The 22,921-nt window shown below is 42.4% G+C and overlaps 1 protein-coding gene across 4 annotated transcripts in view; it reads right to left on the bottom strand.

The window, feature by feature from the left end:
• The window catches only part of LOC126473600 (zinc transporter 9), a 214,667-nt gene that overhangs the window by 86,676 nt on the left and 105,070 nt on the right, over positions 1 to 22,921 (bottom strand). For all 4 annotated transcript variants that reach the window (XM_050100755.1, XM_050100756.1, XM_050100757.1 and 1 more), the window contains one exon: positions 11,772 to 11,883. In XM_050100755.1, coding sequence (XP_049956712.1) covers positions 11,772 to 11,883 — 112 coding nt within the window. The remainder of the gene's footprint in view (positions 1 to 11,771; positions 11,884 to 22,921) is intronic.

Genomic DNA, 22,921 nt, shown 5'->3' with positions numbered 1-22,921 from the left:
AACTTCATGGCACTTTAGAAAATGAAACCCAGCAAGAAACATGTTTTGAAAAGATCTTTGATGCATGGCAACATTTACAATGATTATTTTTGCATTATGAATGTATAAACAGGAATTCCACCAAATACAGCACAGTAACTTCCAAAGCACTGAAATCACGGCTGCAATGCACTTTGGTCAGCCAATAATAGCTCATGACCAGTGGTTTTGCCAGCCACTGACAGCAGCTATTCAGAGCATAGGAGATATGATGTAGTCAGCCAATAGCAACATCACTGTTAAGTAGTGCAAACACATATATCAAATCAGAAAAGTTAATGGTTTAAATTAATATGAATACATATAGGCACAAGAGAAGCTCAGTTTTCACATATAATACTGATCATAAAAAAGTTTTTGCTCTTTTTTCCCAGTGTGTAGTCAGGTGGAACTCTAAGAGCACAACTGAAATTGCAGCAGCTGAATATTTCCGACAAGCATGATTATAAATTTCACTGCTGTGCACCGAACATTTAGTACTTACTTTTCATAGAAAATTGCACAAGGGCTCACTTCACACTTTTTTTTTTTTTTTTTTTTTTTTTATATAATTATACTTTTTGTCAATGACATATGCATAATTTGTAATCTATAACAGAACTAAAACAAATATGAAAAATTAACCTCAAAACTTGGTCTTTTAAAGTGTGTGTTACCCTTTGAGAGGTATCAAACACAAATGTGCCAATAAAATATTAAATAACAGTATAAATGGCTAGTCTTCTGGGCCATAATTTTTTCTAAGTGGTTGGTCCTCAATGCTACATTTTGAATGAGAGTCTAATGCTCCATGGCTTAAGAAATTCATCGCACATTCTCACAAGTAACATAATTCATCTTGCATAAAAGGAAATTTACTTTGGAAGTAACACTTCTCAAACCACCATTTGCAATATTTTCCCACGACCTATTACAAATGTAAACAGTTGTGATGTCACACTCATTGAAACGAGGCCCACGAGAATATTTGATTGAAAGCAGTTAGGTGTTATGAAGTTGACACATTTTGTTGCTGGCAGACACTTTTCTGGGCACTGTGTTTTGTTGTTGTAAATGGGACATTTTCTTTGCAATTAAAGTTTTATTTCAGTGTTATTCCTTCATTTATGCTTTCTTACTGCAGTATTATTCTGCAATAGTGGGCTTAAGTGGAATTCTATGTTTCAGTCATCTGGTCTTACCAGTCAAATTTACAAAAATTTAACTGAAAACTAAAATAATGAAAAATTACCAGAAGTCTAAAAACTTCCCGTGTTTTTCCTGGATTTCTCCTGGATGAAAAACTTTCTGGATTTTCCCAGATTTCTCCAGATGAAAAAATTCCTGGGTTTTTCCTGGTTGTCCCAGAGTGCATACACCCTGATCCTGCCCTTTGTGACCTGATTCTGCATGCTGTGGCACGATGTTGGATGAGGGCTGTGAACTGTCCACAGACCACCACTATGTCTTTGCTGTAACTGCGAAGGTGCTTACTGAACATTTGGTGAGGAGAAGAGTCCAACTGCTGGTAGGTATTCCACACTATGATTGATGATGTAGAACCAGTGTCCACATGGAAGTTGACTGGGTGACCACTGACTAACACCTGCAGGGACAGTTGTTGATCCTGAACATTCTGGGCAGAGAGTAGCACACGGACACAGAGGACCTCTGGGTTTACCAGGTCAGGTTGCTCTACCCGAATGTAATCCACATGCATTTCGGAGAAGGCTCAACAGACCTCTGCTTTGTGACCTATTTTGCCACATGCTGCACATTTGGCAGGGTGAAACTGACATTGGTGCCTAGGATGCATGATAAAACAGTGAATGCAAGGGGCCAGCTGCCGAGGGCAACAGGCTATTTCAATTTCTCATATGGCAGGGATTCCAGCTCAAGTCTGGGATTTAATTGCTGAGGAAGGCAGTAGATACCTGGTCAATGTAGGAAACGAGGAATGTCCGACAATAGGCGTAGCTCAAGGCATGCTCGAGGCAGACCAGAAAATTTGGACGAGGATCCTTCTTTCCTGTCACACGTGGGACACAGCAGAGGAGCCCCGCAGAGTCCTTCACCCACAGAGTCCATTCGAGACCAGAGTTGCGGTCCGTCACGGATGTCACAGTAATGTCCACCTACATATTTACCAGCCCCTGTATAATGTGCTCCATGTACCACAGGAAGAGGAACATCATCCGTGTCGTATCAAGTGGGTCAGGAACCTGGTGTTTGGCCAAAGGGAAGCGAGAAGATCTGGTCCATCTGTGGACCTGGAAGGAGTAAAAAACAGAAGGGTCCACAGACAATCTCATCACCAAGCTGCTATATCTCTTGTAGTGAGATGCCTGAGGAAGAACACATTCCAAATAAACAAGAGAATGGGTCATTACCACACAATAGGATATTAGCTAAACAAAAAACTATTTCTTACAGACTTCATGCAAAACTCATAGAAACTGATAAGGTATCTGCCTAGAAAACACCAACTTAATTAAGACGAAGGGAGGTAAAGACTACTTCAATGAAGTTTCCCACGAAGGAAGGAGAGTGCACTCAGCAGCAGCTGGCCAAAGATACTTCTCACAGGTGATATTGGACAGGTCTGAAGTCTTGATGTGGCGGCTTCAACCAGGCTCTAATTGGAGATCTAGTATTACCCACAACACATTAACTGGCCCAGAGCATTATTGGAGACATGCCAATGAATGGAGAGGCACTGTTGTAAATAGCCAGCATGTATTGGTATACGTCTGGATCTACGTCTGCCCATGTGACTCAACAGAGGCAGGCAGATCCTAAGTGAGAAGGACCTCTGGTTGTGCTGCCCCACCATCTATCATTTGCACTACGGCACTCACCAACAGCTGGTGTCCTCAGAAGCGACATCTTGGAGTTATGCATGTACACGATGCTTCACCGTCTGCAGGGTTGCGGGTCCGTCAAGCTTACTGCCAGTATATGTCAAATTCTACAATGATCCAGAACTTCTAAAGAAAATTATAAATGGTGACAAAACACAGATATACAGGTTGACTTCGAAACTGAGGCCCAATCGTCCCAATGAAAACTGCCTGAAGAGGCAAGATGAAAAAAATTCCACAAATTCCATCACGTGTGAAGGTTCTTCAGTTACGATGCGACAGTGCATCGTCAGTTCTTGTCTTATGGTCGTGCAGTCAATAAGAAATACCACCTGGAAGTTTTGAGCCATTTGTTTGAAGCAATCTGAAGAAAATGTCAAAAACTGGAGCAAAACCACTATCGGAAATTGCATCACGGTAATGCTCCTGCTAACCAGCTCAATGCTTATCCCCAACTTTCTAGCAAAAAAAACAAAATTTTTATGTTACCTCAGTAACCATTTCTGCCAGACATGACCCCCTGCAACTTCTTCCTATTACCGAGGATGAAGAGAACCGTGAAAGGATTTTGCCCCCACTGATGAGATAAAAACAGATCACTGTAGAACACCATAACAAGAAATGGTTCCAGAAGTGCTTCCAAGACCTGAAAAAGCACTGGCCCAAGTGTATTATATCTGAGGGGGTTACTTTGAAGGGGACATGGGGACAAAGCTGTAGTTGGTGAATAAATAAGGACTATAACATTAATAAAAAAGACCCATTACTTTTTGATCACATCTCATATTATTTCCTTTCACACACCTTTCGATGCAACTGAATGATGTACAAAACTTTACAACTGTAATCTGGATACCGTTCCTAAAAACAATACATTTTAAGATAAAAATAAAGTGAACAGTATTTCAGAAGTCACCACTTGTCAGCTGAGCAAGATGTCGGTTTAAATATAATGAGGTCACTGCAAGGTCTACGTCATCTGTGATCTGTGGTCTAAGAATGGTACTATCTGAATACTTCCAGTTGAATTAATTAACCAGCATTTTTTTCGAAGGCTATCGATATTCTATTGTCAGGAATCACTGTGCTGGCAGACACAACCCTTTAGTCCTAGGTCAGTTTTTCTGACCCTAATGTAACTGAACCCAACATTACAAATTATAAGAGACAAAAAACTACCTTACTCAATTGGAACTGTCATGTTCAATATTATTTATAGACAAATATTTCTGTGGGAATTGTGACACCTCAAGTAACATGTTAAACACTTCAATAAGAAGACAGTGTTTTCCAGAAGTGTTAACGATTTCAACTGTAATTTCAGTCATTAATAAAGGAGACAGTCATAAGGTAAACAATCATTGCTCTTTTTCCATTCTGCCCACTATATTATTGAGAATATGAAAAGGTAAGAGTGCTACTTGCCACAAAGACAAGGTGCCGAGTTGCAGGAATGTAGATACATGCAGATATCGGACATAGTCCTTCATCAGCACACACACACACACACACACACACACACACACACACACACACACACACACACACGTGGCCACTGTCACCTCTGAGCACGGAGGCTTTGGGGGGGGGGGGGGGATGGCTCCCCCTTGGGTAGTACTTGCTCTACTGCAGAATATATCTAGCATATTATTGCTATTACATCCTGGATTTACCACTGTAACATAACTGAAGAAGTCATATGCAGTCAAATAACAGTATTTCCCAATAAGATGGAATCATTCACTAACACCAGTTTGGGTTTCGTAAGAACAGAGACCTATTACAGATGAACTTTCCAGTTTCAATTACGAAACCCTCACATGGTTTAATCAAAAGTAATTTTCCTCTGGAGTCTGCACTGATGAGTATAAGGCTTTTGATACTATTATGCACCCACCTTTACTTTAAAAGCTAGAATTATGCAACAATACAAGAAATCGGGGGTTTCAATCTAATCTCACTAAACCAATACCAGTGGTAGAAATCACAAGCATCTACATCTCTAAAGTATACCCTGTGCAAGCTTTTTTAACTATCCATTAACTGTTGCAATCTATATCCATTGAAAACTGATAACTGTATTCAAGCCTTTGTCTATCTACACGAGTGTTTATCTCCCCCCTCCCCCCCTCCCCAATCACCAAAAATTGACAATTCCTTGACACCTCAGAATGGTTACCATCAACAGATCCCTTCTTTTGGTCATGTTGTGCCATAAATCTCCTCCCCCCCCCCCCCCCTCCCCCTCCCAAATTCAATTCAGTAGCTTCTCAATGGCCATTGTATTTACCCATTTAATATTAAACATTCTTCTGTTTTCAAAACTTATACTCTCATCAAGTCTCAGCTGTTTTATTATTCCCATTTCATTCCGGCATAAGGCTACATTCCAGACAAATGTCTCCACAAGAGACTCCCTAATCCTTTACATTTGATGTTAAATTGTTCTTCCACAGATAAGTTATTGATGCTATTGCCAGTCTGCATTTTGTATCCTCTTTAGTTTGACCATCATCAGTTGACATCTTTTCAAGACACTATGCATTCTGTTCAACTGCTCTTCTAAGTTCTTTGCCATCTCTCATAGGATTGAACTTTAATTCAATTTCTGTTTCTTTTACTGCTTACTCAACGTACAGATTTAATAACCTAAGGCCAACACAACATCTCAGTCTCACTCTCATCTCAACTACTGTTTTTCTTTCATGTCCTTCAATTCTTATAACATCTGTCTGCCTTCCGTGCAAGGTATACATAACCTTTTGTTCCTTGTTTTATCTCAGCAACCTTCAAAATTTTAAAGAGTTTATGCCACTCAACTTTATGAAAAGCACGCTCTAAATCTACAAATGCAATAATCTATGTTTGAAGATAAGCCATAGGATCAGTATTGCCACATGTGTCCTTACAGCTCTCTGGAACCCAAACTGATCTCCCCCAAGGTAGGTTAGCTTCCACCAGTTTCTCCAGCCTACTGTAACTAATTAATGGCAGTATTTTTCGATCACGATTTATTAAACTATACTTCAGTAATTTTCACACCTGCCTCCTTGGATTGGAATCATTACAACATTCTCAAAGTCTGATGGTAGTTTGCCAGCCTCTTGTAGCTAGTACACTAGGTGGAACAGATTCGTCAAAGTCAGCTTTCCAAAGGGTCTCAATAATTCTGAGGCAATATCAGCTACTCCAGATCCTTCACTGCTCTGTCAAATTCTTCTAACAATATCTACAAGTTCATTTCCATTGTACAGCCATTCTGTATATTCCTTCCACTTTCTAGCTTTCCCACCATCACTTAGTACCAGGTTGTCACCCCTGAACGCCTGCTATTCGTACAGCTGCTTCTCTTTTCTCCAAAGATTTATTTTTAATTTTCCTACAGGCTGCATCTCTTCTTCTCTCTACTCATGGATGCTGATACAGCTTTGTATTTGTCCTCAACCCATTCTTGCTTAAGCACATTGTTGCACTTCCTACCAATATCATTTTTTAGAGACCTTTAGTCGTATCCACAGCTTCATTTTCTCCGTTTTTACGTTTTCTCCATTTATACATTATATAAAAGCAATCCTGGGTGGTATGTATTCTAACACTCCACAGCCTGTTTTGAGAGGTAAGTCACAGGCTGGTCATTGGTGAGTGTGTAACTGGCAACCAATGGTGTCCTAGATGCGCTGCAAGAGGTTGAATCCAGATTCAGCAAATCTGGTGGTGTGACATGAAAGTGTGTTCACTATCGTGCTCCTCAAACCATAAGAATACAATTCAGGTCTCATGAGACATGCAGTTATCCTGCCAGTAGACGCCACCACGAGCAAGAAGACATCAAGCACAAAGGAGTCCCAAATGTAATCGTAATTGATGATGTCATGCAGCTGACACGGGAGAATTTAGGGGCCATTGTCCGCGAAGCCCACATTCAACAATGTCCGCCGCCAAATGTTCTCTGAAATACTTGTGCCTGCCCCACCCCTGTACTCTGTCATCAGATCTGCCACATATCATGGCCTATCTTACTTTACAGAGGACATTCTGTGACGAAGTGCGGTTATATGGCACCTTGCCATCTACAGGTAGTTTCACCATCATTTGATAACTTTCCATGTAGCAAAAGGACAGCTTCACCATTTCTCGCACTCTTTCTCACATGAAGGACGATAGGAATTGATCTTAATCGAAATCACGTATTTACCCACTTGTGGCCTCTATTGCCACTAAAAGTATTCCCACTATTTTCCTTACTGTGTCACATACCTGCATCACCACCAGGCAGCATTCAATCTCACTGTGGTCAGTAGTCATAATATTTTGGCTCATCAAGAGTATTTCAGACCAAAAGTTTCATCACCACCATCACTGTGCAGTTTCTAAGGAACACTTCCTGTTGCCCAGAACAAGAAATGGGCTGCAAGACTATACAAATGAAATGTTTCCTAATCTTCAAAGTACACACTATATCAAACAATGGAAAATCCAGGATGGAATGTAACAATTATGAGAAGTAAAGTTGCTACTCACCATATAGCGGAGATACTGAGTCACAGAGAGACACAACAAAAAGACTCACAATTAAAGCTTTTGGCCATTAAGGCTTTCGTCAACAATAGACACACACACACACACACACACACACACACACACACACACACACACACACACACGCGCGCGCGTGCACGCGACTGCAGTCTCAGGCAACTGATACCACACTGCGAGCAGCAGCACCAGCGCATGATGGGAGTAGTGATTCAGTGGTGGTAAGGAGGAGTCTGGGATGGGGGTGACCCCATTGCAGTAATCCAGCAGGATCTCCAGTCACTACTCAAATCCTTAGGCCCATCCCACACCCTCTCCCCAGAGTCGATGTCTCTACTCACTCCTACCACTCCCCACACTCCTACCTTCTACATACTTCTTAAAGTTCATAAACCTCATCACCCAGGACGCCCCATTGTGGCCGGTTACTACGTCCCCACTGAGAGTATCTCTGTTTTCGTAGACCAACACCTCCAACCTATTACCCGGAACCTACCCTCCTATACAAAAGATACCAACCATTTCCTCTACCGACTCTCCACAGTTCCTGTCCCCTTACCACACTGTGCCCTGCTCGTCACTATTGAGGCCATCACCCTGTACACTAACACTCGTAATGCCCCTGGCCTTACCGCTATTCGACACTACCTTTCCCAATGCCCAATGGATGCCAAACCAACATCCTCCTTCCTAGTCGCCATGACCAACCATATCCTCATCCACAATTAGTTCTCCTTTGACGGTATTACCTACAAACAAATCCGGGGCACGGGAATGGGCACCCGCATGGCACCATCCTGTGCCAACCTATTCATGGGCCATCTAGAGGAATTATTCCTAAAAACCCAGTGTCCTAAACCCCTCACCTGGTTCAGATTCAATGATAACATCTTTGCTATCTGGATCGAAGGTGACACCCTATCCACATTCCTCCAGAACCTCAAATATTTCTTCCCCATTTGCTTCATCTTGTCCTACTCAACCCAACAAGCCACCTTCCTAGATGCTGACCTCCACCTCAAAGATGGCTACATCAGTACCTCCATCCTTATCAAACCTACTAACCACCAGGAATACCTACATTTCGACATCTGCCACACATTCCATTCCAAGAATGGCCCGTGGTCATCGCATCTGCAGTGACGAGCAGTCCCTCTCGAAATATACTGAGAGTCTCACTGAAGCCTTCACTGACCGTAATTATCCTCCCAACCTTGTACGAGGGTATTTCGGAAAGTAAAGATACACCTTATGCCAAAGGAACAGAAGAGTTTTGGCGAGCAAGTTGGCAACACTGGCGTTAACCCTGAACCATTAGCTTTCTCCTCGCGGTCATTCGGCAATTGAACGTTGCTTCTGGTTGGAGTAGGTCGTGTTTAAAATAGCTGTCCTGATTCAGAATCCCGCCAAATCCGAAGTGTGCTCCGTCATACGTTTTCTTCATGCAAAAGGTCAGCGACCAGCGGATATTCACAAAGAAACTGTTTCTGTTTATAGGAACATTATGAATCGACAGAATGTAACGAATTGGTGTCGTCATTTCACTGAAGGTAGGACTGATGTTCATGACGAACAAAGAACAGGTCGGCCATCTGTAATCTCCGATGCCCTTCTTCGGAGAACGGAGGAAGCAATTCGTGCAAATAGACATCTCACATTGAAAGAATTGCTTCAGATCATACCGGACGTGTCAATGACAACTCTTTATGATGATGTGACTGTCAAGTTAGGGTACAGGAAATTGTGTGTGCGCTGGGTTCCAAAACTGTTACCGGAAGAACACAAAAAGAAAAGGATGGGCTTTGCACTCAACTTCCTCATATGCTATGCTGAACCAGGTTATGAGTTCCTTGATCACATTGTGACAGGTGACAAGACGTGTATTTATCACCATACACCTGAATCCAAGCAATAATCAATGCAATGGCGCCATTCGAATTCACCAAAAGCCAAGAAATGCAAAATGTCAATTTCAGCAAAGAAAATCATGGCTTCTGTTTTTTGGGACAGACAAGGCATTCATCTGTTGGAATTAATGCCTCCTGGAACGACAATTAATGCTGCTGCATATTGCCAGACTTTGAAACGTCTTCGAAGGGCATTCAAAACAAACGCAGAGGAATGCTGACAAGTGGAGTCCGCTTGCTTCATGACAACGCTCGGCCTCACACAGTGCTCGTAACCAAAGCACTACTGAAACAATTCAAATGGGACTTATTGGACCATCCGCCATACCGCCCGGACCTAGCACCCACCAACTTCCATGTCTTCCATTACCTGAAGTCACATATTGGTGGAAAATCATACCACGACAATGAAGAGCTCAAAGATAAAGTTGAAATGTGGTTCCGACAACAGGCGGCAACCTTCTATGGCTGTGGGATACAAAAGCTCGTGCACCGACTTAACAAATGTTTGGATAACGGAGCTGATTATGTCAAAAAATAAAAAATAATCCAGTTAATAAGATGTAACTGAAGATTTCTAAATAAATGTTCTATTTAAGGACTGCGAGCCATTGTATCGCACTTTTCACAATGCCCTCGTACAAAAAAAGATCGCCCATGCCTTATCTTTCCACCCTCCACCACCTCCCAAAGTCTGTGCTCTGGCCACAGAGGAGCATTCCCCTTGTAACTCGGTACCACCCAGTACTGGAGCAACTGAATTACATTTTCTGCCAGAGTTTCGATTATTTCTTGTCATGCCCCGAAATGAGAAACATCCTGCCCACTATCCTTCCGACCCCTCCCACAGTGGTATTCCACTGTCCACCGAACCTACAAAATATACTCGTTCATCCTTACACAACCCTCACTCCCAATCCCGTATCTTGTGGCTCATACCCCTGTAATAGATCTAGACGCAAGACCTGTTCATCCTCCAACCACCATCTACTCCAGTACGATCACTAACATCACCTATTCCATCAAAGGCAGGGCTACCTGTGAAACCAGTCATCTGGTCAACAAACTAAGTTGCAACCACTGTGCTGCATTCTATGTAGGCATGACAACCAACAAGCTGTCTGTCCGCATGAATGGCTATCAACAAACTGTGGCCAAGAAACAAGTGGACCACACTGTTGCTGAATATGCTGCCAATCACTACATCCTTCATTTCAATGACTGCTTCACAACCTGTGCCATATGGATCTGAATTGCGCATGTGGGGACTTTCCCTGCAATGCATCCTACGCTCCCTTAACCCTCCTGGTCTTATCCTTTGTTAGTCACTGTTATCACCCACCCAGCCCCTTCCCCGTTCCCATTCCAGCACTACACAGCTGTGACTCCACCACCACACTCAGTCTTTTTATTTCTCTTCTTTTCCCCTACTTCTCCCCCCCCCCCCCCCCCAAGTTCTCTCCTGCCCTCCATCTGACCCGCAGCACTTCACTCTCTGCCACCCCCAACGTACTATCCCTCCCCCTCCCCACCCCAGCTTCTTCCTTACCCTCACCCAGTCATCCGCCCCTGGTGCTGCTGCTCACGGTGTGGTTTCAGTCGCCCGAGACTGGCCAAAAGCTTTAATTGTGAGTGTGTTTTTGTTGTGCCTATCTGCGTATCAGCATCTCCTCTATATGGTAAGTACACACTATACAAACACATATAATATGGAAGCACATAAAATATCCTGCAGTACTGCCATATCAGATGTTGCAAAGGGTGAACAATATAGCAAAAGATGTGTAGTTTCTCAGCAACACACACTGTCATGTGGAACAGAAGATAGAGCAAATTTTGGGTGCCTTCACTAAGAAATGCTCACATTAAAACTATATATCAAACACTTTTGTCCAATGTTAACAAAATTTTAAAACATTATAGGTGAATGTATTGGTAGTGCAAATCTCAAGTCACAGAGTTTTCCTATCACAAATACAAGATTTTCTTATAATTTGTCTAAAACACTTCCTCAATGCAGGATAGTGGATTAGGTTTGAAGCTCTCTTTCGTGGTTACTAGAAACTACAGCCACTGTGATCATACAGTGTGATATTGAGTTTATAGGGAGCATTACTGAATAGTGGTTCTATGCAAGCTGGAACATGGCACTATATTCCAGTGGCCACAGCTTGCAACCTCCTCTGGGCTGTGTCAACTGCCCACAGACCAGGCTACAATATGCTCACATCCTGATAACCGGTTGAGCGGGCAGGACGCTCCGACCTAGCCACTGCAAAGGATTAATGTTGATACAGACAAATATTCTCTTAAGCCATTTTTTGCTTCTGGTTTTCTGGTTGAAAATGGGTGCCTATACATTTACATAAGAATTCAGTATTTTTTATTAGATCGTATCTGCAAACTTCACATGAAAAAAACAGATGTAATAAAATGGGTAAAAGCTTACCATACTCCCAAAACTGCAAATTATTTTTCTTGGCTCCTCTTCTGAGGGACTGCACAGCTACCAGTAAAGTTGCACCTTCAGATATTAATGAACCACCAAGTATAAAGAAGGCCTGGAAATGTAAAAATAAGTCATGAACTACAGTAAGAGAACAACAGACACACACACACACACACACACACACACACACACACACACAATTGACTACTAGGTGCAGCATCGGAAAACTACACCGGTGGGGGCAGGAATGGGTCAGGATAGAAACAGAAAAGGGTAAATAACTATGGAGGTGCAAAGGTTGAGGCCATCAGGATTAGGGGAATGAAGGATATGCTGCTAGGAGACTTCCCACCTGTGCAGTTCAGAAAAGAAGTACATCATGTTGCACTGCATGCTCAGCAAAACTTAGTCCAATCACAGCTCAGCAGTGGCCCTTCATGAGGACATACGGCTAGTTAGTAGTCATGCCCAAGTAAACTTGTAGCTTACTACACATTAGTTGCAGCTAAGTCAGTAAACCACATGGCAGCTCCGCATTTGCTGGGGCAGGGAACACCTGTGACCAGACTGGATTGCACCTACATATATAAACTACAAGCTACCATATGATGCTTGGCAGAGGGTCCCTCATATAGCTGCTAGTAATTTCCTCCCCTGTGCCACTCACAAATGGAACACCGGAAAAAGAACTGTCACTATGCCTCCATACAAGCTCTAATTTCTATTATCTTGTCTTCATCCTTACACAGGCCACAGCAGGATCATCTGCAGTCGCTCCAAATGCCGGATCTCTAAATTTTCTCAAAATCATTTCATGAAAAGAAAATTTTCTTCCATCCAGGCATTCCAATTTGAGTGCATAAAACATCTCCACAATACTCACAACTCGATCAAAGCTACCAGTAACAAATCTAGCAGCACACCTCTAAATTGCTCGAGGTCTTCTTTAATTTGACTTGATGGGAATCCCAAATACATTGTCTTCTTCATTGTCCTAAAATTCTCCCAATAAACTGAAGTCTACCATAAATGCCTTGCCCATTACTGTCCTTGTGTGCCTGTACCATTTCACATCAGTTTACATTTTTATGCCTCGACATTTAATTTATGTGACTGTGCAAGCAGCACACCACAGAACTATATTTGAACATTACAGGATTGTTCTTCCAACTCATCTGCTTTCACTTCAGTTTTCTACATGTGGAGCAATCAGTCATTCAACGCACCCAACAGAAATTCTGTCAAGTCATCCTGTATCCTTCTACAGTCACATAATGGTGATGTTTTGCTGTACATGAAAATATCATCAGCAAACAACCACAGATTGCTGCTCACCCTGTCAGACCATTTATGTATGTAGAGAACAAAATCGATCCTATTACATTTCCCTGGGGCACTCTGAAGTAGGTTGTGGGAGGAGGTACGGCACAAGTCTCGCATCTAGGTCTACTGCAGCGATGCAAGCCACGATGCAAGGGATCAAGAGAGGGTTGTATGAGGATACTGTACAGGTCAGGCAGGCAGTGGAATAGCACTGTGGGAGGTGTGTGGTGGATGATATTTTTCATTCAGGGTGTATACATGGACGAGGAAAAAAATTCCCGGATTTATCGGTTAAAAATACACTTTCTCCCGGATAAAAATACACTTTTTCCATGTTAAGTATCAGTATACGTTTCCTAGGAACTATAGAACTTATCAATCCTTTCAATGGTTGTGGTTTTATACACCAGCGTAGAATTTTCCGGCACTTTACAAAAGCAAACTCAGGGGAAAAAAAACGTTTTGGAAAGATGTCTGATGTGCAGAAACATGTACACTGTGTATTTTCGTATTACGAAAGTATAAATTCGAATTCCACCAAAAACCGCATGTTTCTTTCTGAAGGATTGAAATCGAGATTGCGATCCGCTTTTGTAAGCCAGTCGTAGCTCATGTCAAGCGATCTCGCCAGCCGATGACAGCAGATATTCAGAGCATAGGACACGTGATGTACTAGCTTTCACGTCTAATACTGGTCTCCTAAGATTAATAAGCTGCAAGAGAAGCTAAGCTTTCACACATAATGTTGATCTTTTTTGCGCGTGTTACACTTTAAGATACATTACACAAATGTGCCAGTAAAATTTTTAACAACGACATAAATGTCTGATCTTCTGGGCTCGAAAACATTCTAAATGGTCATCCTCAAAGATATGATTTTTGAATGAGAGTCAAACGCACTGTTCCAAAATTCATTGGACATTCGCGCACAGAGTTCATCTTGTGTAAAAGGAAATTTACTTTACTTGAAAGTAACACTTTCCAAACAACCATTCGGAATATTTTCCCACGACCTGTTAGAAATAGATTCGTTTCAGCAGTAGCGCCAGATGACAGCCGTTGCCGCGCTTGGGGTGCTACAACGATGCAGGAGCCCGTACGTTCGTACGTTGTAAAACATTAAAAGATCTTACATTATGTCATGAAATAAACAAGACATTAGAGGATACTCAAGAGCATGGGAATTTTGTGAACCATACTAAAATGTATAATTTGGCTTAAAGTGCACATTCGTATGTCCAGATTCAGATGTAAATTTTCTTGGAGTACCAGTACCGCATTATCTCATGTTTGGTTCTTTATTAACGCTTGACCGTCAGAAAGGTGGAAACAAAATAAAATCTGAAATTAATAACATATTTTAGCCTTCCGTAAATATGTGAATGTAATTCACTTGACAGCTCCCGGCCACAAAAATCAATTTTGTTTTCATTTGACGTGAGAGCAATAAACGAATAGGAAACAGCAAAATCATTTAACGTAAACACGTGTCACATGGAGACTACTACCTCCCCATTACAACTCAGACTGCCTGTGCATCAGGTCCGGATCTACGACATTTCCGAACCGGGGCAATATTAGATAGTAGCGCTACCCATCCCAAGAGCGTTTGAGGTAGGACGCCAAAAATTTTAAAAAAATCAACTTTTCAAAAATATCTTCATTTTGTAGCATACATCTTTCTGAAGAGTCTGATACATAAAACATAGATGTTCTAGGGAATGTAAGACATGTTATTTGGTCTGTGTGCCGAAGTGCAGTGCCACGGCTCTTCACACAGACAGCATTCTTCCATCGCACCTCTCTTGTATTTCGCTCTGTGGAATTCAAACATGTAATATTTTGTAATGGGTGGCAGCAAAACATATTCAGGCCAGTGGAAACTAAAATGTCCTGTGGTGCCCCTCCTGCTCCCAGTCGGGCGGTTTGATACCCTGCCCCTCTTTAAGAAAATCTCGCAATTAACACTGGATGGGATTATTTGTAACAGGCAGAACAAGAACTCTTCAGAAAAATTGCAGTCCTTACTGCCTATTAGCTAATAACTTGCTATTTTGTGTGAAATAAAATTAAATATAGGATACATAAAACGAGTAAAGACAAGAGACAAGCAAGACAGTACACATTTCTTCAATCCTGAAGTCCTAGCTTTTTTTCTCTCTGATCTTGCCACTGCTTTATATGGTGTACTTTCCTTTCTGGAAAAGAATCTATGACCTCATCAAAGTTCGTTGACGCTTTGCTACAAGAAAAATTAAATGCCATTGTCTAATACTAGAAAAGCTGTTAATACAAATAGTACCCAAGACTGGTGTGTTTTCTCAATCTGATTACGTGTATTTTGTCACTGTGTGCTAGATAAAACGAAATAGCCCTGCCTAATATTGCAGGAGTTGTTACACAAACCAAAAATGAGACTGTTTTGGCACAAATGGTCATTTTTATAACACGACAGAACATAATTCACGAAGTACCAATATCTAATGCCTATTAGTCCTACTACAAGCAAAAAGTTTTATGTTAGGAAATAGTTTCACATTTCATTCATATTCTCTAGCTTCTGAAGCCTGAGATCGAAAAGTACTATTACGAAATTTTTATATAAATTTGGAATCGTCATATTCTTCCGTAATTTGTGTGAGTCCCCGTTCCTTCTCCTTCCTCATTCTAACAAACTATCTTATCACTAATTCTGTAACTACTCCTGCCAGTGTCAAAATTTATTCTCTGGTTAACTTCACCAACCCTGCCACAGGCACCGGTTTAGTTATCCTGCATTTATTCTCCGGCCAGGCGTTATTACGTTTCCGTACAACGCGTTTTCCGCGCTACTTCCAGAATAGAATTTTATCGGCTGCTAGCCGGGGACTGTATAACTGGCCCTTAGTAGTGTAGCGGTCTGGCTAAAAATTTTCTGTCAAAATTTCATTTTCTTGGATACACGGAGAAGACAATACGTAATCTTTGTTGCCTGTTATTCCCGTCTAGTCGTTATTTCCACTCTAGTAGTCTGAATCTATAGAATTCGCTAGTAATTATAACAACACTGATCATTTGCAAACCCAATCAACCACATAAAAAGGGATTTTCATTCACTCTTTCGGTTTTATTCGCTCAACTCTTATGTCCCGTCCCCTTTTGTCTGCAGGAAAGTTTATTTCTAGATACGACGGTGATTCCCCTGGCAGAGACATCACGTACACTATGCACGCATTGAAAAATCAACTTACGATTCATTCAGAAATCAACTTAGAATTTGATCAAAAATGTTCAAAAACCAACAGGGATGCGTTCAAAATCATACGAGTGATCGATAGACAAACGTGCACTGCACGCTAGGCACTATGCAAAACAAAGTCTTTTCCCTCAGTAATATGAATTTGTCTGATGGACTTTGTCAAAGAGCTTAGACTACTTTTAAATCCGCCCATCTGCCACTTCACTCGACGACCCCTCCGTGTGCTGAGCAAAAATCTGTCCTAAAAATTTGTATTGTTATTCTATCCCATATTTCCCACAGTTTCACTTACCAATGAAATTAAGCACCTCACCTTTGCAATTCAATATTGTCAACTGAATCAGTACAATTTGGTGTACAAAATTGTACATGGCAAAGGAATCCATGTAAACATTTAAACTGTTGGTGAACTGCAGAGTTGTAGACTGCTAGAACTCAAAGCATTATAAACTGAAGGAAATCTTCAACATAAAGAAACTGGTCTGCTTATCAAACAAGACACTTGCCTTTAAAGGAGAAAATTGCCTCCGAGAGAAACACAGTATAGTTCACCTTGCACTAATACTAGCCCCAAAAATGTTCTGAAGGGAAAAAAAAACTGTTTATTTATGTCAAAAATGTGTAGATGACACCAGAACTATTTGAGAATCAATTGCATAGCCTCAGTGCAAGAATGGGAATGTATAACACAAAATTGCCTAGTACATTCAAAAAATTTAAATTTACACAACTTGCAGTTAAGAGTACCTTCCACCAAACTGCACAAGCAAATTGTGGCCCTTAGATTTGGACATTATTCACACCTTCAAATCTTATTACAGGAAATCCACTGTACAGGAAGATTAAGTTTGACGGAACCTGGAAAGGATTCAGCCTCGTTTGAAGTGTCTATTTTAGATGCTTCGTGCTATAGTGCTGAGGCACGGACAGAGGTTAAGTAAGTCAACCATCTCTGCTTTCAAACTGCTTTCAAAAAACAGCATTCATTCAAGAACACAATTTAAATAGATTTGATATACCAAATGTGAGTAACACTGGTGACACTGGAACTACTCGCTTAATTGCAAGAAAAGCTGCAGCAAAAACATTCACTGAAAGATTTCCAACACATTGACAACAATCTTGTCACTTCAGAAAGTGTATCTCTGTTGAACATATGAACGGTTTTCATATGCACGAAGTAGTATAGTATAGAGTAGCCAGAGGTCAAGGCTGGGTTTGAATGTGAGAATTTGGTTGAAAGTAAGCTAGGACAATGAATGTGAATTTGTGACAGACTACCCATTGGTATAGCCTAGCCACTATATTCACAAGCCATGATAATGCACTTTTTGTTATAAGATCTGAAATGGGCAGATAAGCTCAAGGCATTTTCAGCTGCTGACTTCTTTTTCCCAACACTTAAGAATGAATACTTACATTAAAAATGATATGTTTTGTAAATATCATTAACGCATTGTAACATTTAAACAGCATGTTGCCATACTACTCGAGTATAAATCTGAAAAACTGCCAAACACGGCTCCTTAGCTTTGCAAGTACTTAAATCAACATGGCAGCTGCCTAGTTTGCTAAGAGGTGACTTCAAAATGTGAATTACACATTATTATGGCAGACAATGTGACTTTTATTGAATGCTACGCTTCAAAGTGACGCAGATGCAAGACACAGTTTTTCAACATAGTCTCTCTAAACAACATCAGAATGTTCTACCAATCATTCCATTCCTTTGCAAAAGAAATCTGCTCACCAGACACGGTGGCATTCGAGAAATGCTACGTGAACAAAGTCATCACAGAAAAATCCATTTCGCCACAGATTTTCCTTCAGCTTGCAAAAAGGTGGAAACTGCACAGTGCAAGATCTGTAATTCCCAACTGGTCTCAGTCAATCTGTTGGCACCATTTCATTATGCAACACTACACTTGGTCCACATACTGCCAGAAGTTCACAGTGAATATGACAGCAGTTAAAACATTTCGCCCACAAGAATCGTACTGTTCGACCTACTTCAATTCTCTCTCTCTCTCTCTCTCTCTCTCTCTCTCTCTCTCTCTCTCTCTCTCTCTCTGCCCTTTTTTCTTTTTTTCCTAGGGTGCAAAAACAACTAGGGTCATACACGCCCATGTCAGAACCACAGAGCATGAAGACGAAGAGAGTGCTAAAAGCACGGACTTGGAGAAAGGGTCATAAAATACTCCATACAAACAACAGAGGTCCTGAACTAAGGATTAAATATCCTTTGCAATGACAGATAAAATGTAAAACACGGTCGACAGCCTATGTTTGGTTTGCTAAAATGGCTGATAACTTAGATGGTAAACCTAAGTGAGAACGTTAAGTGGTTAAAAAAACGGCATTCCATCTGAAAATGGCGAACCTTCAATGATTGATGGCAATGAGCACAAAGTGGTGGGGGATCACCGCTTCACAAATGATGATGGCTAAAATGACAGTGCCCAATACGCAACCTAGCTAAAATGATCTTGCGGCGAGAGGCCAGAGAGGAAGTCGGCCAAGCCACTGGGAGAGGTTTAATTCTCCGGAGCTTGTTCCAATGAAGGAAAGACCAGTGGTGATGTCACAGTGACACTACTACTGACAGACGGCAACACACACATCATATGAGTGAATGGGAGAACTAGCGGGCCAAGGTTCAAGGACTGCAGCCTTGGCAGCAGCATCAGCAGCCTGGTTGCCCATCAGACTGGCATCACCAGGGACCCACATAAACATGACAGTGGCTCCATCAACAGTGAGGAAGCGAAAGCTTTCCTGGGCCTGTTGCACTAAGGAATGGACAGCACACAGCAAACAGTGATAAGAGTTGGAGTATATAATGAAATTGAAAAGTCTGTGTCGCTGGATGTACTGTGTGGCCTGATGCAGGGCGAAGAGCTCCGCTGTAAATACTGAGCAGAGTTCCGGAAGCTGACTCCAAAAAGCGCCGAGGTCAATGATGAAGGCACAGCAGTCAGTCCGAAGTTGTACACAAAGGCACTATCGCAAAGTTCTGTACGAAGGCTGAAGAACTGTTGGCGATAGGGCAGGTCTGGAATAGTGTCCTCAGGAGGTGAGTGAAGTCCAAGGGGTTAACATGGGCTGGGGCACGAAGCCAAGGCTGTGAAGAGTTCACACCCATTGGGAAAGTGGCAGGTAGTGTGAAGTTCTGCCTCTGGAGTAATAGCCGAATGCAAACTCCAGGAGATAACAGAAAAGAGGAATGCACCCCATACTGGTGATCAAAGAAGTCATCAAAGAAGGAGGCATAGGATGGGTGGCCAGGCGTGGCACGTGAACAGCAGGCATAGCTCCTGAGGATAAAATCACAAAGGTATGACAGTGGTAGTTTAGTAGCTTCTGCATACAGACTCTCAACCAAGCTAATGTAAAAGGCACTAGTAGCCAAACGGAGCCCACAATGGTGGATTTTACTGAGGCGGCGTAAGATGGACGGACGTGCAGATGCATAAATGAAAGACCCATGGTCTAGTTTCGAATAGACAAGGGACCGGTACAAATGCAGGAGGGTGGTGTGATCCATTCCCCAGTAAGTATAGCTGAGGACACACAGGACACTGAGGGCCGGGTACAATGTGCAGCCAGGCAAGACATGTGGGAGGACCAAGAAAGTTTCGTATCGAGCACGAGCCCCAGGAATTTCACAGTTTCAGCTAATGGAAGAGCCCAGATTTAAAGACAGTGGAAGAAAGCAATTGTACCGCCAGAAATTCAAACAAACAGTTTTTTCACCAGAAAAGTGAAAGCCATTGTTGATGCTCCACGAGTAAGGACGATCGAGACAACACTGAAGAAGCTGCTCATGAAGACAAGTCCGTGCAGAGCTGCAATAGATGGCAAAATCATCCATTAAAAGGGAGCTGGGGATGCCCGGTGGGAGACAGGTCATAACAGTGTTAACAGTGATAGCAAAGAGGACAACGCTCAGGATGGAACCCTAAGGCACACACTTTTCATGGATAACAGTGTCCAATGAGGCAGAACCCCCACACACCTTGAAAACTCAGTCTTTTAAAAATTCCTGAAAAAAAGGGAGCATGCAAACTCTGAAGCCCCATGTGTAGAGACTATGGAGGATATCAGTCCCACAGCATGTGTCATAGGCTTTCTCCAAATCTAAAAACACAATCACACTCTGGTATTTCCGTAGAAAACCATTCATGACATGGGTGGGCAAAGTGACAAGATGGTGAACTGCAGAATGACATGCTCGCAATCTGCAGTATGCAGTGGTTAGTAAATTGCAAGACTCGAGCCACCATACCATTCGGTCATGGGTCATACATTCCATCTCTCTGCACACACATCTGGTGAGACAAATTGGGTGGTAGCTGCAAAAAAAAAAATTGTACTTAGCGGGCTTAGGTATGAATATGACAGTGACTTAACGCCAGCATCTGGGAAACGTGTCCTCTACCCAGATGCAATTGTATGTATGAAGGAGAAAGTGCTTGCCTGCAAGAGAGAGGTTCTACATCTGAAAGTGAACATCACTGGCCCCAGATGGAGGATTGGGATGAAGTGAGAGCACAATCCAGCTTCTTCATAGCAACGGCGGCATTGTAGCTCTTGCGATTCTGAGAAGAGAAGGGTATCACCCAAGCCTCCTCAACTTGTTTCCGATAGAGGAAGGCAGGGAGATAGAGGGTGGAGCTCACAATCTCCACAAAATAGCGGCACAAGGTGTTGGAGATAGCAATAGTGTCCACTATGACATCCTCTGCTACGGTCAAACCAGAAATTGGGGAATGGACCTTGGCCCCAGAGAACCGTAAGAGGATAGTCCTCATGACAGAAGAGGGAATGAAACTGTTAAAAGAACTCATCTCTGCCCAAACTCTTTGCCTTTACAAATGTCTGCTTGTGTCTGTATATGTGCGGATGGATGTGTGTGTGTGTGTGTGTGTGTGTGTGTGTGTGTGTGTGTGTGTGTGTGCGCGCGCTGCGCGCGAGCGTGCGCACGAGTGTATACCTGTCCTTTTTTCCCCCTAAGGTAAGTCTTTCCGCTCCCGGGATTGGAATGACTCCTTACCCTCTCCCTTAAAACCCACATCCAAAGCTTGAATTTTGTGTGTGTGTTTGTGTTTGTGTGTCTATCAACATGCCAACACTTTCGCTTGGTAAGTTACATCATCTTTGTTTTATATATGATAAAAGAACTAGTAAATGAAATCCAGAAAGTGACGATATTGCACACACGACATTGTAACCTCATCTGCTTTAGCATGGGAGCACCCATGGTCCTTTCAGACTCCACACACAACAATTCCCATTTGGCCATCACAGAATGATGGTTAAAAATGCAGACAGCACATCTCTGAGTGCGAACTGCATTGCAGCACGCCTCAGTCCACCAAAGGACTGGGACACGGTGACATGAAGATGAAGTGCAAGGAATAGAAGTCTGCAGTGGTATGGACAACGTTGGTAAGTTAGTCTATAAGGTCATCACAAGTCGGGAAATGTTGTTCATCGAAGACTGCCAGTGAGGAGTAAAGCCTCCAGTCATTTATGTGTGCACATAGGTGGGGTAGCAGTCAGTAAATGTATAGTGCAAGGGATATGGTCACTTGAGTACGTGCCGGAGAGAACGGACCACTCAAAACAACAGGCAAGCTGGGCAGTGCAGAAGGAGAGGTCCAACTGGGAATAGTTGTGCGTGGAGTCTGAAAGGAACATGAGTGCTCCCATGCTAAAGCAGATGAGGTTACATTGATTGAAAATATTAGCCAAGAGGGCTCCTCTCAGACAGGTTTTGGGAGAACACCGAAGGGGATTGTGCACATTAAAGTCACCAAGCAGCAGAAAGGAGTAAGAGTTGCCCAAAATGCTGGAGGAATCTGCACTGGTCACACTGAATGACAGAGGAATGTAAATGGTACAAAGGGAAAAGGTGAAGTGAGGAAGGAAAATGTGGACTGCAACAGCCTAAAGCTGCATAGTCAGAGAGATGTTCTGACTATGAATGTTACCACAGATGAGAAGCACGACTCCTCCATGAGATGGAATGCCGTCCTCAGGGGGAAGGTCAAAGCGGACCGGAAAGAAATCCGAGAAGTCAAAGAAGTCGTGAGGATACAATTTGGTTTCCTAGAAGTGGACAATAAGTGGATGCTGTGATTCCTAGAGCAGCTGTAATTTCTCTTTATTTGGATCTAAGGCCAAGAACGTTCCATTGGATAATCATAATGAGGAAAGATGAGGAGGGAAAGAATAAAGGGGCATCACCAAGGAGGCTGTCGAGTGCCAGTCTTCAAAGGCTCACTACTTCTGAGGCCAGAAGATGGATGATCCTGCTCCACGAGATCTACAGAGGTGATGGCAGAGATTCTGAAGGCATGTGTATAGGGTGTCCCCACCCTCAGTCCAGATCACAAAGAGGTCATCAATGAATGTGAACTGGGTGAGGGGTTTGGGATTCTAGGTGATTAGAAAGGTTTCCTCTGGATAGACCATGAATAGGCTGGCATAGGATGGTGCCAAACAGTTGCCCATTGCTGTAACATGGATCTGTCTGTAGATTATGCCTTCAAAGGAAAAGCGACAGTGGGTGAAGATATAGATGGCT

This window comes from Schistocerca serialis, chromosome 4 (assembly GCF_023864345.2).
Source record: "Schistocerca serialis cubense isolate TAMUIC-IGC-003099 chromosome 4, iqSchSeri2.2, whole genome shotgun sequence".
Classification (NCBI taxonomy): Eukaryota; Metazoa; Arthropoda; class Insecta; order Orthoptera; family Acrididae; genus Schistocerca; species Schistocerca serialis.
This window is presented reverse-complemented; position numbering and strand designations above follow the sequence as displayed.